The sequence below is a fragment of the Vombatus ursinus genome, unplaced genomic scaffold (genome assembly GCF_900497805.2).
Source record: "Vombatus ursinus unplaced genomic scaffold, bare-nosed wombat genome assembly UNPS02010639.1, whole genome shotgun sequence".
NCBI classification, from domain to species: Eukaryota; Metazoa; Chordata; class Mammalia; order Diprotodontia; family Vombatidae; genus Vombatus; species Vombatus ursinus.
Window position 1 is genome coordinate 559,642 of NW_020950417.1, and position 13,950 is coordinate 573,591.

Consider the following 13,950-nt stretch of genomic DNA (forward strand, 5'->3'; position numbering starts at 1 on the left):
GGTCTCCCCTGCTTTTCATTGATGGGGGCTCATTTTTATTTTGGTTGGGATAGTGTTGTTGCTGCTGCTGCTGTCGCTGAGTCATTTTTCAGTCGTGTCTGACTCTCCGTGACCCCATTTGGAGTTTTCTTGGCAAAGATATTTGCTGCTTCCTTCTGCAGCTCATTTGACAGATGAGGAAACTGAAAGGTTAAGTGACTTGCCCAGGGTCATACACCTACTAAGTGTTTGAGGGCAGATTTGAACTCAGGAAGATGAGTCCTCCTGACTTCAGACCCTATCCACTATGCCACCTAGCATAAAAAAAAACAGAACGTCAAAGAAAGGGCACCTTGCGGTTTTGACAAAATCCATTTGCCCATTCTGAGTCGTGTCAAAAGCCAGTAATACAACCTGGTCCCGGCTGCCTCCCGACAGCTTGCGGGGCCATGTGGGCTGGGTACACGGCTCTGGGTATTTGCTGACAGACCTGCTAATTAAACACCAAAAGGCAGTGTTGCTTTGCCAATAGCTAATGACTGTGCCAATGTTATCAGCTGGGTTTTGTGTTTTCCCTACAACTGGCTGCCAGGAGTATCCTAATTAAAAATAAACAGCCTTGTCAGTGCGGTCATCTGGGTGTTTTCCTTTTCCTCCTTTCCCCCCTACCTAGGTTAGCTAGGACATTAGTTACCCCGAGGAAAGGGGCCAGACCTGGTGACCTGGTAGCCCTTAAACCAGCACCGTCTTTCAAACTAGTCCCATTTGTTTAGTGAGACTGAATGATTGGTGTGATTTACCTTGTTCTCTAAAACCTCTCTGATTCAAAGAGGGCTCAGCTCAAGTGACAGGCGGAAAGGAGCAGAGTACTTCATGAAGGTCCAGGATTGTGAAGGGAAGGCTGCCTGTGGTTTGTGGTTGAAGGGTTTTGTCCTCAGGGTCTCTGAATTCAAGGGACAGCCAAAGAGCAGAGCCTCTCCTTGGAGGGGTTAGAATTTCATTGGAGAGTGGCTGGTCACATGAGGGCTTTTGGCACAATCTCCATGGCAGGCTGGACACAAGCATGTCAGGATTGAGAGAGTTGATCGTTACAGGCTTTGGCTGGGGTGGAGGGGGGGGTGGGGAACAGTCCCACCCTGATCTGGAGAAGGAGAGAGCTCCCATAGCCCAAGGAGGCAGCAGCAGCAGCAGCAGCAGCAGAAACAGCCGGGGCAAGCAACGGGCTATGCTGGCTGGGAGGGAGCTCCCAGAAAACTTCTGAAGCCTCTTGTCTTTGAACCCTAAAGAAAGCGTGTGGTCTCTGGGCCAGAAAATTGGAAGATGCCTAAGGAATGCAATGCTTTTCATACACTCTCGGCAGCCTTGTGCTGCTTTTATCACCGGAAATCTGTCATTGGAGTGAAGGTAAGGAGGGTCTGAGATGAGGCATCCTTAGTGCTCCCATCACCAATGGGAGTCCTCTAAAAGACACATCAAAAGTTTACAGCTGTCAGTTCGGGTGCATAAGCCCAGGTGTCTTTTTTGGAGTGATGGGTCTTGCTATGCACCTAATGTGAAACTCTGCTGGAAATACTATCCAGTGGTACTCATCTGGAAATGGCTCTGTGGCTCTTAGAAGATCTCTCTTTTTTTTTTTTTTAGGATGCTGCCTGACTGCTTGGGTTAAATAACTTTATTCCAAAGTGCCTGCGGCAAGATGGAGTTATATTTTTTTTCTTTTTTTTTATACTGAACATTAGATAGCTAGGTCAGACTTCTTGCTTGTGTTCCAATTGGTGTGTGTGTGTGTGTGTGTGTGTGTGTGTGTGTGTATGTGTGTGTAAGATGCATATGTCATAGTGAATGCTAATTCATTTAAATTAGGAACTAAGATTAGCTTGTCTTAGTGGCTGAACTCTTTCTCATCCTTGAAACAGTTAAAGTAACCTCTTCCCCAACCCCAGAAGACATTCAGTACTAAAAGACCATGTCAGTACACTCTTTTTTTTTTTAACCTTGCTAAGAATATTATGGCTTCATGTGAGTAATTCCATTGATAGACAGAACTATGCTAATGAATGCTATTTGCATTGTAATTGCCTGACTTTGAAATACAAACAGAATGAAAGTGAACCAAGCTTCCCTTTATTTTGGGGCTTGCCTCTCTGGTAATGACTTTTCAGATCTGATTTTAACTCACAGAAAGTTGGATTTGGAAAGTTCTCCAGAGAGTTATCTCTATCTTTACATCAAGATCTCTCTGTGTCTCTCTGTCTCTGTCTCTCTCTCATTCTCCCTCCCACCCTGTCTCTCTTGCTGTGTGTGTGTGTGTGTGTGTGTGTGCGTGCGCGCGCGCCCATCTATCTCCATCTCTATCTCTGTCCCCATTTGCATCCAAAAAGCCATTTCAGGGTTACTGAATTCTGTTTCCTCTTTACTATGCTCTTACAAGATAATTATGTTTTAAAGAAAAGAGGGGGGGGAAATCTCCAGTGAATATAGGCTAGCTGAAGAGAGGGCCTGAAGTGACAGCCTGACTCTGCTTTTCAACTCACGCTCAAAGCTAATTTTTCTTTATCAAGAAATTCTGAGATAAGAAAAGTATATATAACCATCAGGGAGAAACAATCCCTTATTCACTTAAGAGTCCCTTTGCTATCCCTGCAGCCAGTGGAGTGGCCATGTGGTTTCTGGCCTAAATGCGAATCCCTTTGGCTTGAGTTAGATGAAGTCAGACCATTAACATTATTTTAAAGCTGTCAAAAATACCCAAGCTGGTCCTTTGGGACATGTACACTTCTGGAGTTGGCCCTAGTATTTCACTGTTAATAGAAGGTTTTTGCACAGATCCACTTCTGGTAAATACAGTCGGCAATTCAACATTTGGCCCATACGGCAACAAGAGGGGACAGGGTTGAGCTTTTGGCTCAGCAGGCCTGCTCCCCTGCATTTATGGGATTCGTACATGAGTACAAAAACATTTCTTGGACTATTTGCAATGAGCCCTACTTTCCTGTGTGGTACAGTGGGGGGGAAAGCACTGGACTTGGAGGTATAGGACCTGAGTTAGATTTCCGCCATATATTACCTATTTGCCTGGGCAATCAATCACTTAACCTGCCTGGATCTCAATTTCCTCATATTAAAAATTGAGGAGTTAGACAAGATGAACTCCAAACTGTCTTCTGGCTCTAAATCTATGATCCTATTTAGCTCGCCAATTTAGACAGTCCTCCCAGTGAGGCTGCAGCCCCTCCCACTGCATTTAGGTGCCAGGGTAAATATCACACACTCCCCAGAGGGTGCTCCTTACAATTGTTCATCCTTTTCCTTTGAGGCTGTGTGGTACAGAGAAGTTCCTCAACTTGTTTTAAGAGCAAGTAATGTCAGAATCAGAAATAGAATCTTTCTGTCCTGACTTTGTTTTCTGCCTTGTGTCCTCCAAATGCTTTTCTCCTTCTCTCCTCCCCACTTTTGCTTTGCTAATTATCTGGGAAAAAAATTCTCTACTTTTGTGTGGGGCTCCATCCTGCTGGTGGTTGTCCCAATGATAACGCTTATGGCTTTATTGACTTCCGCTTTAATTAGGGATTTCAGATCTTGCTGCTCCTAATTAGTTTCCGTTGCTATTTGAGCTTTGAAATTAAATTGGGATTGATTGTCTGATAGCAAAGCGGAAATAAAGCCACAATTCTTGACCACGTGTATTGCTGAACTTGACAGAGTATCTCATACCAAAAATAACATTGAGGTAGTCATGGAAACTTTCCATTTGGTCTAATCCATACTGTCTCTGGAGAAAGTGGAACAGTATTAATAGTTTTTGTTGTATGGGAAGAGAACTAAAAATATAAAAAGTCTTATACATAGAAACCAATCATAGCTGCTCGCTTGCAGAAAACAAGATGCTATTTGCAGAGACATTCTAGACTTTTGGATATATTGGGCATACTCAAATGAACTTCAACTTGATGTATCTTGGAACAAGTTTGGTTAGCTTACTGTAATCAGCAGGGGCAGGAAATAATTGGATTTCCTGACCTTAAGGAAATAGGCCCAAGAAGGGAACTAAGAGGGATGATAAGAATGGAGAAAACAACATCAAGACTATGGACAGATTGCCAGTATGTGGCCCATATAGGTATAGAAGAAAAATTGTTCTTTGGAGTAAGAAGGGTAAATAACTGGGGGTGGTAAGGACAGTGGTAGGGAGAGGGGAATAAACATTCCTATTACATGTCAAGCACTGTCCTAAGTGCTTTATGGATATTTCTTATTTGATCCTCACAACAACCCTGGGAGGTAGGTGCTATTATTACCTTCATTTTACAGTTGAAGATACTGAGGCAGACAGAAGTTAAGTGAACTCAAATCTTCTTGACTCCAAATCCAGTACTCTATCCACTGAGCCACCTAGATGCCTTTACAAGGATACTTCACATGGGGTGTTCCAGGGGATGTGGGGGGCCCCAGTTACAATGGTTCAGTGTCCTGATTTTTAAATTCCATAGTGGAGTTCTGATAGGCACTGATGGGTACTGGGTTGTCTTACTAATATGAGTCACAGGATTGTGAGGTGACAGATTCCTAATTAGAAGGGACCTAAGAGTCCATTTAGTCCAGCCTCTTTGTTTTACAGATGAGGATACTAAGGCATAGAGGTTAAGTGTCTTGGCTAAGGTCATTCAAGTAGAATGGTCCTACAAATCCAGGTCCCATGGAAATAGAAATTTAGAAGATCATTTTACATTTAGATTTTGTAGCATTATTATGTGACATTCAGGCTCAATATTTTAATGAACTGTGATCTCATTACTGGGGTTGGTACACAGTAGGCACTATTTAAGTGCTTGTTTCCTCTCTTCCTCTCTCCCTAGTGAGTGCTGTGTTCAAAGGTGCAGATCACAACCCATCCATACTGCCATCTTGTTCCATTCTTGTCCCTGTTCCATATAAGCTTTCCTGATTCCCCTATCCCCTGCCAGGTGGGTACGGAATCTTGGAAGGGACTTTCATAGCCTATTTAGTTTAACCCCCATCTGAGAAAGTATCCCCACAATAGCATACCTTTCAAGTGGTCATCCTGTCTTAGCTTGAAAACTATTCCAGTTTTAAATAGCTCTCATTGTTAGGAAGTCATTTCCTTACACCAACTTTAAATTTTCTTCTCTGAAACTTCCATCCGTTGTAACCAGTTTTGTCCTTTAGAGCCTTTCACATTCTAGCCCTTTAAATATTGACATTTATTAATTTATTAAATGTTTATTAAGCACCTGCTCTGTGCCAGGCACTGTGGTATGTGTTAGGTATACAAATACAGATAGAAAGAAACATAGTCCCTCTCCTAAAGGAGTTTACAATCTAAATTTCACCTCAAAATTCTCTCTTCTCTTGGGTAAACACTTCCAGTTCCTTCAATTTGTCTTCATATGGCATGATCTTGAGACCTTTTACCATCATGATCATCTTCCTTTGGACATTCTCCAGCTTATAATGAATGTCTTTCCTAATGTCTTTCCCTATTTAGTCCAGAAATGATCATCTAATTAGTTTTAGGTGTTCCAAATGTGATCTGATCAGAGCCTAATACTGTGGTGCTATCACTTCTCCATTCCTGGGCAGCAGTAACTCTCTTAATGGTATTTAATACTGTATAGCCAATTCTGCTATAATGCCACTTATGCATTCCCCAAAAGCACTGTAGGATGCAGAATCACACAATAAAAACCATAGGCCTTATGGGGGGAAATGGGGTTAGGGACCCAATGCTCAAAAACTTTGTCAATGACATAATAAATAAGATTAAGAAGCATATAAATACTACCATCACTAGTGACAATGTCTATGACTTGGGTGACTGGAAAAGTCTAGCGAAAGCTGGGCAGACCAAAGGACAGGCAGCAACTCTGGACCTTGGTCAGAGGGCATGCAGCCCTCCTCTGCCCATGGCTCCTATTGCACCAGAAGACGTGCAATAAATATGGCATTTTATCTTGAAAAAGCCCTGAGGTTGGTTTGTGGAAGTGGACATTGGGACGGTTGCATCTTGTGACTTATTGTGAAGTGGTAGAGTGTTCTGTGTTCTCTCTCTGTTTCTTGTGGAAGAAATTACACATATGCAAACTCAAAATTTGAGTTTTGTTTCCTAATATGTCAGTCTCATTGGAACAAATTCACACGTTTTCAAAACAAGCATTAGAGCAGAACTGACCATATTAGCTTTTTTTTTTTTTTGTCTATCATTTCATTCTGTTGGTTCTTGTTGAACTAGAAGTCCTTAAAAACTCCCAGACCCTTTAAGGATGAGTCACTTGATAGCCGTATCTTCTCAGTCTTGTACTCAAGGAATTGATTTTGTGAGTACAGTTGGAAGACTTTATGCTTCCCCTTGTTAAATTCTGTTCTATTAGATTTAACCCAATATTCCAGTCTGTCTAGTGCAGAGGTGGGAAACCTGTGGTGTTGAGGCCACATGTGGCGTTCTAGGTCCTTGGGTGCTGCCTTTTGACTGAGTCCAAGTTTTACAGAATAAATCCTTTTATTGAGAGGATTTATTCTGTGAAATTTGTATTCAAAGGGCTGTACTTGAGGACCTAGAGGGCCACATGTGGCCTTGAGGTCACAGGTTCTCCACCCCTGCTGTAGTGTCTTTGGATCTTGCCTCTGCTATCCAACAGGTTAGTTACCCTTCCCAATCCTGTGTTGTCTGTAAATTTGATGAGCAAACCCGTCTATACTTTTATCCAAGTCATTGATAAAATGCTTTAAAAGCATAGATCCATGGGGTACTCCACTAGAGACCCACCCCCCAATTATTATTGAACCACCAATTATTATCTTTTGGGTCCATCCCATATCCACCTAACTGTACCATCATGTAGCCCAAGTCTCTTCTCATCCATGTGAATAGCATGATAGACTTTGTTAAATACTTGTCTGAAATCAAGGTGAATTCTGCATATCTACATGTCCCTTCTCTGCCAGCCTTTCTAACCCCATCAAAAAAGGAAATCACGTCAGCTTGCTGTGACCTGTTCTTGATGAGGTCATGCTGGCTCTTCATGAACATGGGTTCCCTTTCTTAGATATTTCCTCCCCATCCCTTTGATGATGCCTTCTAGTATTTTGCCAGGAACATGAGTTAAGCTTGCTGACTTGGAAAGGTTGCTGACTCTCTTTTTAGAAAACTGGGATGTTTGCCCTTCTCCAATTCTACTGCACATTTTCCATTTTCCACAATCTTTTAGAGATCATCAACAATGCCTCAGTAATTATACCCTTCCTCTTCCTTCTACAAATAATCATGCATTTACTTGCATTCATTCTGTATCCTCAAAAAAGAATAGAAATTCATTAAAGGCAAGAGATTTTTTTCCTTTGTAACCCTGTAATCTGTCACAGTATTTTACATGCAGTAACTGCTTAATAAGCATTCAAATTGAATTGAATAGAGGATGTGCTCCATGGATGAAATGCTTTCTTCTAGGTCTCAACATTATAAAGGTATCATTGTGGCAGTTAGGTTATCTATCTCTTATTTCTCACTCTTATTACATGACCAGCCTACTTCCTTTTCTGATTTTGTGGATCAGAAAACTGAATGATACCTTTAATGCCACAAGGCAGGTAGGTGGTACAGTGGATAGAGTACTGGGCCTGGAGTCAGAAAGACCTTAATTCAAATTTAGCCTCAGACATTTAAGCTGTGTGACCCTGGGAAAGTCACTTAACCTCTCTGTGCCTCAGTTTGTTCATCTGTAAAATGGGGAGGCGTGATAATAATAGCATTTACTTCCTAGAAGTGTTGTGAGGATCAAATGAGATAATATTTGTAAAGCATTGAGCACAGTGCCTGGCACACAGTTGTCTGTCCATCCAGCTGCATGTCACATCATGGACAACAAACATTCTTCATCCATTTTGTTTTTCCTATGTAGATTCTTGGGCTGATCTTGAATGGTCATGGATCTCATTGTCCTCCAGCATTTTGGGACTTAATGCTTTCTGATTCTAATAGTAGCTATTTGCTTTGTGCCACTTACAAGGTAGGAGTTTGGGATACAGAAGAAGTATTAGGACGTAGACTCTATTCTTAAGGAGCTTAACTTAAAAAATAATAAGGGTAGAAACAGTAATGCCTTCTTTCTCCCCCTCTCCTTTTCTTCCTTCTCTTTTTTCCTTCTCTTTTCTTCTTTGTTTCTCTTTCTCCCTCCTTTTTCCCTCCCTTGACTTCTCTTTTTGGTTCTTCTCTCCCTCTTTATTTTTCCTTCTATTCTTCCTCTATCTTTCCCTGAAACCTTTTTCTCTCTCACACTCCTCTTTTTCATCTCTCTTCCCTCTTTTGCCCCCTCTTCTCTCTTTCTCTCTTTTTCACTCTCCTTTTTTCTCTCCCTTTCTTTCTCTCCATATCTCTCCCTCACATACTCTCTCCCTATCTTTTTCATCTTTCTCTTTCTCACCTTCTCTCCCTCCCTCTCTTTTTTCATGTTCAGCTAGTAAAAGGAGTGAGATTTCTTTTCTTTTTCTATTTTAAATCCTGTAACTCATTGCCTGTAGAAAGGGAAGGTTACATAGTGCTAAAGAGTTTCCTGTGGTTAGAGATTGCGGGTTTTGTTTCTAGTGTTACCATTAGCTCGCCTGATAGCCTAAGAGAACCACATAATCTCAGCAGGCTTTATTTCTCCCTTCAGTAAAGTAGAAATACTTATCTTTGGCTAGTTGTTGTGAAGGTCCATGAGCTGATGGCCTATTTTCTGGCATTGCCTCAGAGAAGTAATTTAGTACATGGTACCCTAATGTAGGTCTGATGGACACAATATAGTAACTTATTCAGTCTGACCAAATCTGAGCTATTATTACTAAGCTTTTGTGTGAGGGTGGGGGGTAGGGGTGGAGGAATTTTTTATTTAATTGGCACAGAGAAATGCCAGAGAGGAGGAAATTCCCCCTACCAATACACACCACCAATTGCTTTGCAACATATTTTTAGAGTTTGGAGAACACCAAGAAGTTAAATTACTTTCCCAAGGTCACACAGCTAGTAGGTATCAAGGGCAGCAGCACTTGGATCCAGGTTTTTCTGATTCTGTGGCCAGATCCCCATCCTTTATGCCCCCCCACCTCTTTATTTGTGAACACCAGGGCTTCCTCTGAGCAGAATCTCTCAGGAGCCTACTGTGGGATTTTCTTGGTGGGATTAAAGCCTTGAAAGACCATCTTCAGCTTCATATTTACAGGTGAAGAAATGGAGCCCAGAGAAGTTCATTCAATTCAATAAACATTTATTAAGTGCATATTACATAAGGTCACACAGGTTATAGAAAGTGGCAAAGTTAGGATGTGAATTCAGATTCTCTCTTGATTTCTTTCTGTTGTACCACACTGCCTTTTGGCTAGGTCAGGTGTGCTTCTGTTAGAGAACTAGGTGGGGAACTTACAAAGAAAGATGTGCATAATTGCCGATCACAAATTTGCTAGTTACTCGTCTGAGTGAGAAAACAAAATAAACAGAAAAGTTTGTTGCCTCTTAAATCAGACAACCTGGATTAGAATCTTGGTGTGAATAGAATCCTGGGCCTGGAGTCAGGAAGACCTGAGTTCAAATCATGAGGCTTTCTCTTCTCTGAGGCCACATGGCCTTTCTGAAAGGGCTTTGGTCGTTAGGCTCTGTGATTGTTATTTTCCCCTTTTAGTTGAAGGAGTGCCCAACCTTGGGGATTTTGAAAGGTAAGAAGAGAGAGCCACACATACTTATTAGCTGTGTGACCCTGGGCAAGTCACTTAACTCTGTTTGTCTCAGTTTCTCATCCATAAAAATGAGCAGGAGAAGGAAATGACAAACCACTCCAGTATCTCTGCTAAGAAAACCCCAAATGGGTCACGAAGAGTCAGACACAACTGAAACAGCTGAACAACAGAATCTGTTACCTGTATAACCTTGGGAATATCACTTTCTCTCCCTGGGCCTCAATTTTCTCATCTGTAAACAAGGGAGATTAGATGATCTTGACTTAGACTATTCTTTTTAGTTGGGGGCTTGGGTCCTGTGATTCTATGATGCTATAAGCTTGGCTTCAGGGTTGTCACATGTGTCACAGAAGAGTTACTACTCAGAAAAAAGTACTGCAGTTAGAGTCAGAAGACCTGGGTCCAAATCCATGCCCTGCCATAGAAGTGGCAAGTCACCTTGGGCAAGACCCTTATCCTCTCTGGGGCTCACTTTCTTCTTCTGTAAAATGAAGGCAATGTCTTAGATGAGCTCTGAAGTCCTTTCTGGCTCCAAGACTAGAATATCCCTTGATTCTCTGATGATCAATCAAGTCCAAGGAAAATTGAGCACTCGGGTGGAAGGGTATGGTCATATACTAATGGCTATATTTTTGTGGTCATGGGTCATTATGTGACCAAAAACTGGTCACATAATGACCATTTTTTTAATATGGTAAGTTTTATTTTGGGGGCAGGCAAAGCTCAGCTTAGTATTGGGTAGGACACGGGAGAGTTCTCGGTAAAGATTTCCCATTGACATTGTACATGGGTCAGAGAGTCTGCCTATTAATATCTAACACTGGTAAAGCCACAATGATAAATATAAACCTGAGTATTGCAGTTCAGGCTAAAGTGTCATTTACATTTGTGACTTGATTTGTGCCCCAGAGCCCCCAGTAAAAAGGGACTAGTTACAGTGACAGAGGTTTTTTTGAGGGGTAGAGAGTGGGAGACAGGGGTGGGGGCATTGGTGAAGTCTAAAATTCAAAGAGTGTAGTCTGATTTTAGTTGACTGTCACAAAGATGGAATTCTAAATCAGCCACACAGCCTTGGAGGAGAACTCGAGACTAGCTTTATCCTCAAAAATGGTGACTGATAGTTTTGTCCATGGTGACAAGTCCCTGCTTAATGATGTCTTAAATGGACCTGTTACAGCCTGAGCAGGTATGCTATCTGCCAAAACTGAGAAAGACAGACTAAATCACCTGGGAAATGAATCCCAAGTTAAGAGGAAGAGTGGAGTCTATACATCTCAGTGTGGACTTTGAGTGCTACAAAAATAGTGAAACGTTATTATTAAAGTGTAAAGTGTAACAGTCTGGCAGCAGGACAGAACCACTCTCTGTTAGAGAAGTTAGGGAGCTTGCTTGTGGGAGAGTCATGATGACATGTAAGCAGTGGTGTGCTAGTAAATGTTTAACAACAAGCTTTCTGAAAACTTGTGGCACACTTTTAAATTTAATCTGTATTATTAAGTTTCTCCATCACTTTTTAAATTCTATTCAACAGCGAAACACAAACCAGACTTTGATAGTGTAGTGTTTGCTGATTTCTGAGGTGTAAATGCTTACACTGAATTTTAACAATTGGCTCAAGCCATTACTAACCAACTCCAGTACATATTTACCTGTAAGGGAGAACCTTGGAGAGACTGTGGTGGATGCATATATCTGGTTCTGGTCAGCTAATCCTGTGGTATGAAGTAGAGGCCTTTGATTGGCTATAGAGGCATTTAAAAGATATTAGTTGTTTTCTACCATCTTTCTTTGCCTCATTGTTCTCAGATTCATTTTAGTGATGTGATAACATCCAGTGAGAGACCATGCTTTAAGAGAAGAAGAGATCATGAGGCTTTCTCTTCTCTGAGGCCACATGGCCTTTCTGAAAGGGCTTTGGTCTTTAGTCTCTATGATGGTTATTTTCCCCTTTAAGTTGAAGGAGATTGGAGTGCCCAACCTTGGGGATTTTGAAAGGTAAGAAGAGAGAGCCACAAAAGTAAGAATAGAGTGGCTTTTGCAGCCAGACCAACTTGATGCCCCTCTGAGCAAGGAGTGATCTTGGAAGCTGAGTTTGGCATTCATGCTGCAACTGGACATGAACTTGGTGGGACCAATCAGATGTAGGAACTGAGATTGAAGTGGTGTTGGGGAGAATATTCCTTCCAGGTGTTGGTGAAAATGTATGCATGTTTGTTTTTGCTATATCTTTGAAGTAAATTTTAGCTTCGTGCAAGCTAATCAATATTCTGATGGTTAACTGGAACTGGAGCAATAATCAATGGGTGTGGGGGTCAAGAAACACAGCCAATGAGGGTTTGAACCAATGGCAGTAGAGAAGAGAGACACTCAACCCCTCAGCATTACCACTGGGAACTCTGAAGTTCCTGCCTGGCCCTGGGAGAGCAAGCCAGGACATACACATAGGGAAAGAAATGGTTTCTGAACGTTTAAAAAGAGAAAGTGATCACTAAGAGTCAGTATGACTTTTTCAAGAACCCAACCCCAGATTAACTTTATTGCCCTTTCGTTTAACAGGTTTGCTTGACTGGTAGATCAAGGATTAGCCAGGCATTTGACTAAGTGCTATATACTTATGTACAAGATGCAGAGATGTGGACTACATTATATGGTATGGTTAGGTCGATTAAGAAATGATTGAATGACGTTACTCCAAGATGGCTATTTGGTATAGGGGGTGGGGAATCTCCAACAAAGAGCTTCGGGGACCTACCTGTTTATGGCCTCATGCTGTGGAATATTTTTTTTATTAGTGACTTGTATGCTTATCAAATTTGTAATACGTAACTGATAAGGAGAGTTAATCTGTTGAATGACAGCATCAGGATCCCAAAAAATGGCTTGAAAGGTTAGAATAATAAATGGGCTAAATCAATAAGATAAAATTTAATAGGGATAAATTTAGTCTTACCCTTTTTAAAAAAAAAATACCTTCAAAGTACAGGATGGAGGGGAGGTAGGCAACACTTTTTGTGGAAAAGATCAATTATCCAATGAATCAATAAGCATGTATTAAGTGCCTACTATGTGCCAGGCACCATACTAAGTTCTGGAGATAAAAAAGGTATTGGATGGGGTAGGAGGCAAAACCACAGTTCCATCCCTCAAGGAGCTCACATTCTAATGGGAGAAAAAATATGTAAACAACTATAAACATAGGAGATATATATACAGTGAAATGAGAGGTAATCTCACAGAGAAGGCCCCAGCATTGGGGGGCAAAGAGTGAAGGGAAGGAATTGTCAGGAAAAAACATTGGCAGAAGGTGGGACATGAATTGTGTCTTCAAGGAAGCCAGGAGACCAAGGGGAGGAGAAAAAGCATCCCAGGCTTGGGGACCAGCCAGCCAAAAGGCAGTCAAGAGACAGAATGAGTTTGGGGAACAGCATGAAGGCCGATGCCCCTGTATCCCCTCCCATTTGTGGACGGGAGTAAAGTGTTAGAAAGTTGGAAAGGTAGGAAGGGACTAAGTTGGAAAGGACTCTAAAATCTGAACAAAGAGGTTTTATATTTGACCCTGGAGGTAATAGGGGTCCTTGGGGTTTATTTATTAAGGAAGCTGTGGTCAGACCTATGCTTTAGGAAGGTCATTTGGCATCTGGATAGAGGATAGACTAGAGTGGGGAGAGACTTGAGGCAGGAGGACCAGCTGGAAGATCTAGAACAGGAGGGAAGGGAGTAAGGATGTGTTTATGGAATTGTAAGCTCAATGAATATGAATTGTTAGTGTGACATGGGAGCCAAGAAAACAAATGCAACTTTAGATTGCATTAAGAGAGGCATTAATGTCTAGAATGAGGGAGATAATAATCTTTCTTTACTCTGTTCTAGTTAAACAAAATCTGGGGAATTGTGGTCAGTTCTGAGTATCACATTTTAGAAGCAGTGAATTCAGTGAATATGAGCCCCTGCCCTATGAGGATTTAAAGGGGCTGATGATGTTTAGCATAGAGAAAAGAAGACTTACGGGGGAGGGGTAACCTAATAGCTATTCAAGTACCTGCAGGCTTATTATGTGCAAGAAGCATGAGACTGCTTTTGCTTGACCCTGGATGGCAGAACGGTAAGCTGTTTGAGGGTAGGGCATGTTTCCTTTGTCACTGCGTGCCACTGCTGCCACAGAGTAGGTGCTTAGAAAAATGATTGTTTTTATTCACTGATGAATGAATGAATGAATGAATGAATGAATGAATGAATGAATGAATG

General features: G+C 41.6%; 1 protein-coding gene across 3 annotated transcripts in view; it reads left to right on the forward strand.

Moving 5' to 3' along the window:
- Positions 1 to 13,950, forward strand: part of BCAR3 (BCAR3, NSP family adaptor protein) — a 167,669-nt gene that overhangs the window by 90,845 nt on the left and 62,874 nt on the right. The window contains exon 1 of one of the 3 annotated variants that reach the window (XM_027854890.1): positions 792 to 1,383. The exons of the other annotated variants lie outside the window; for them this stretch is intronic. Within the exon in view, the coding sequence (XP_027710691.1) occupies positions 1,300 to 1,383 (84 nt within the window). The 5' untranslated portion in view covers positions 792 to 1,299. Of the gene's footprint in view, positions 1 to 791; positions 1,384 to 13,950 lie in introns of those variants that run through there. 3 annotated transcript variants of the gene reach the window in all.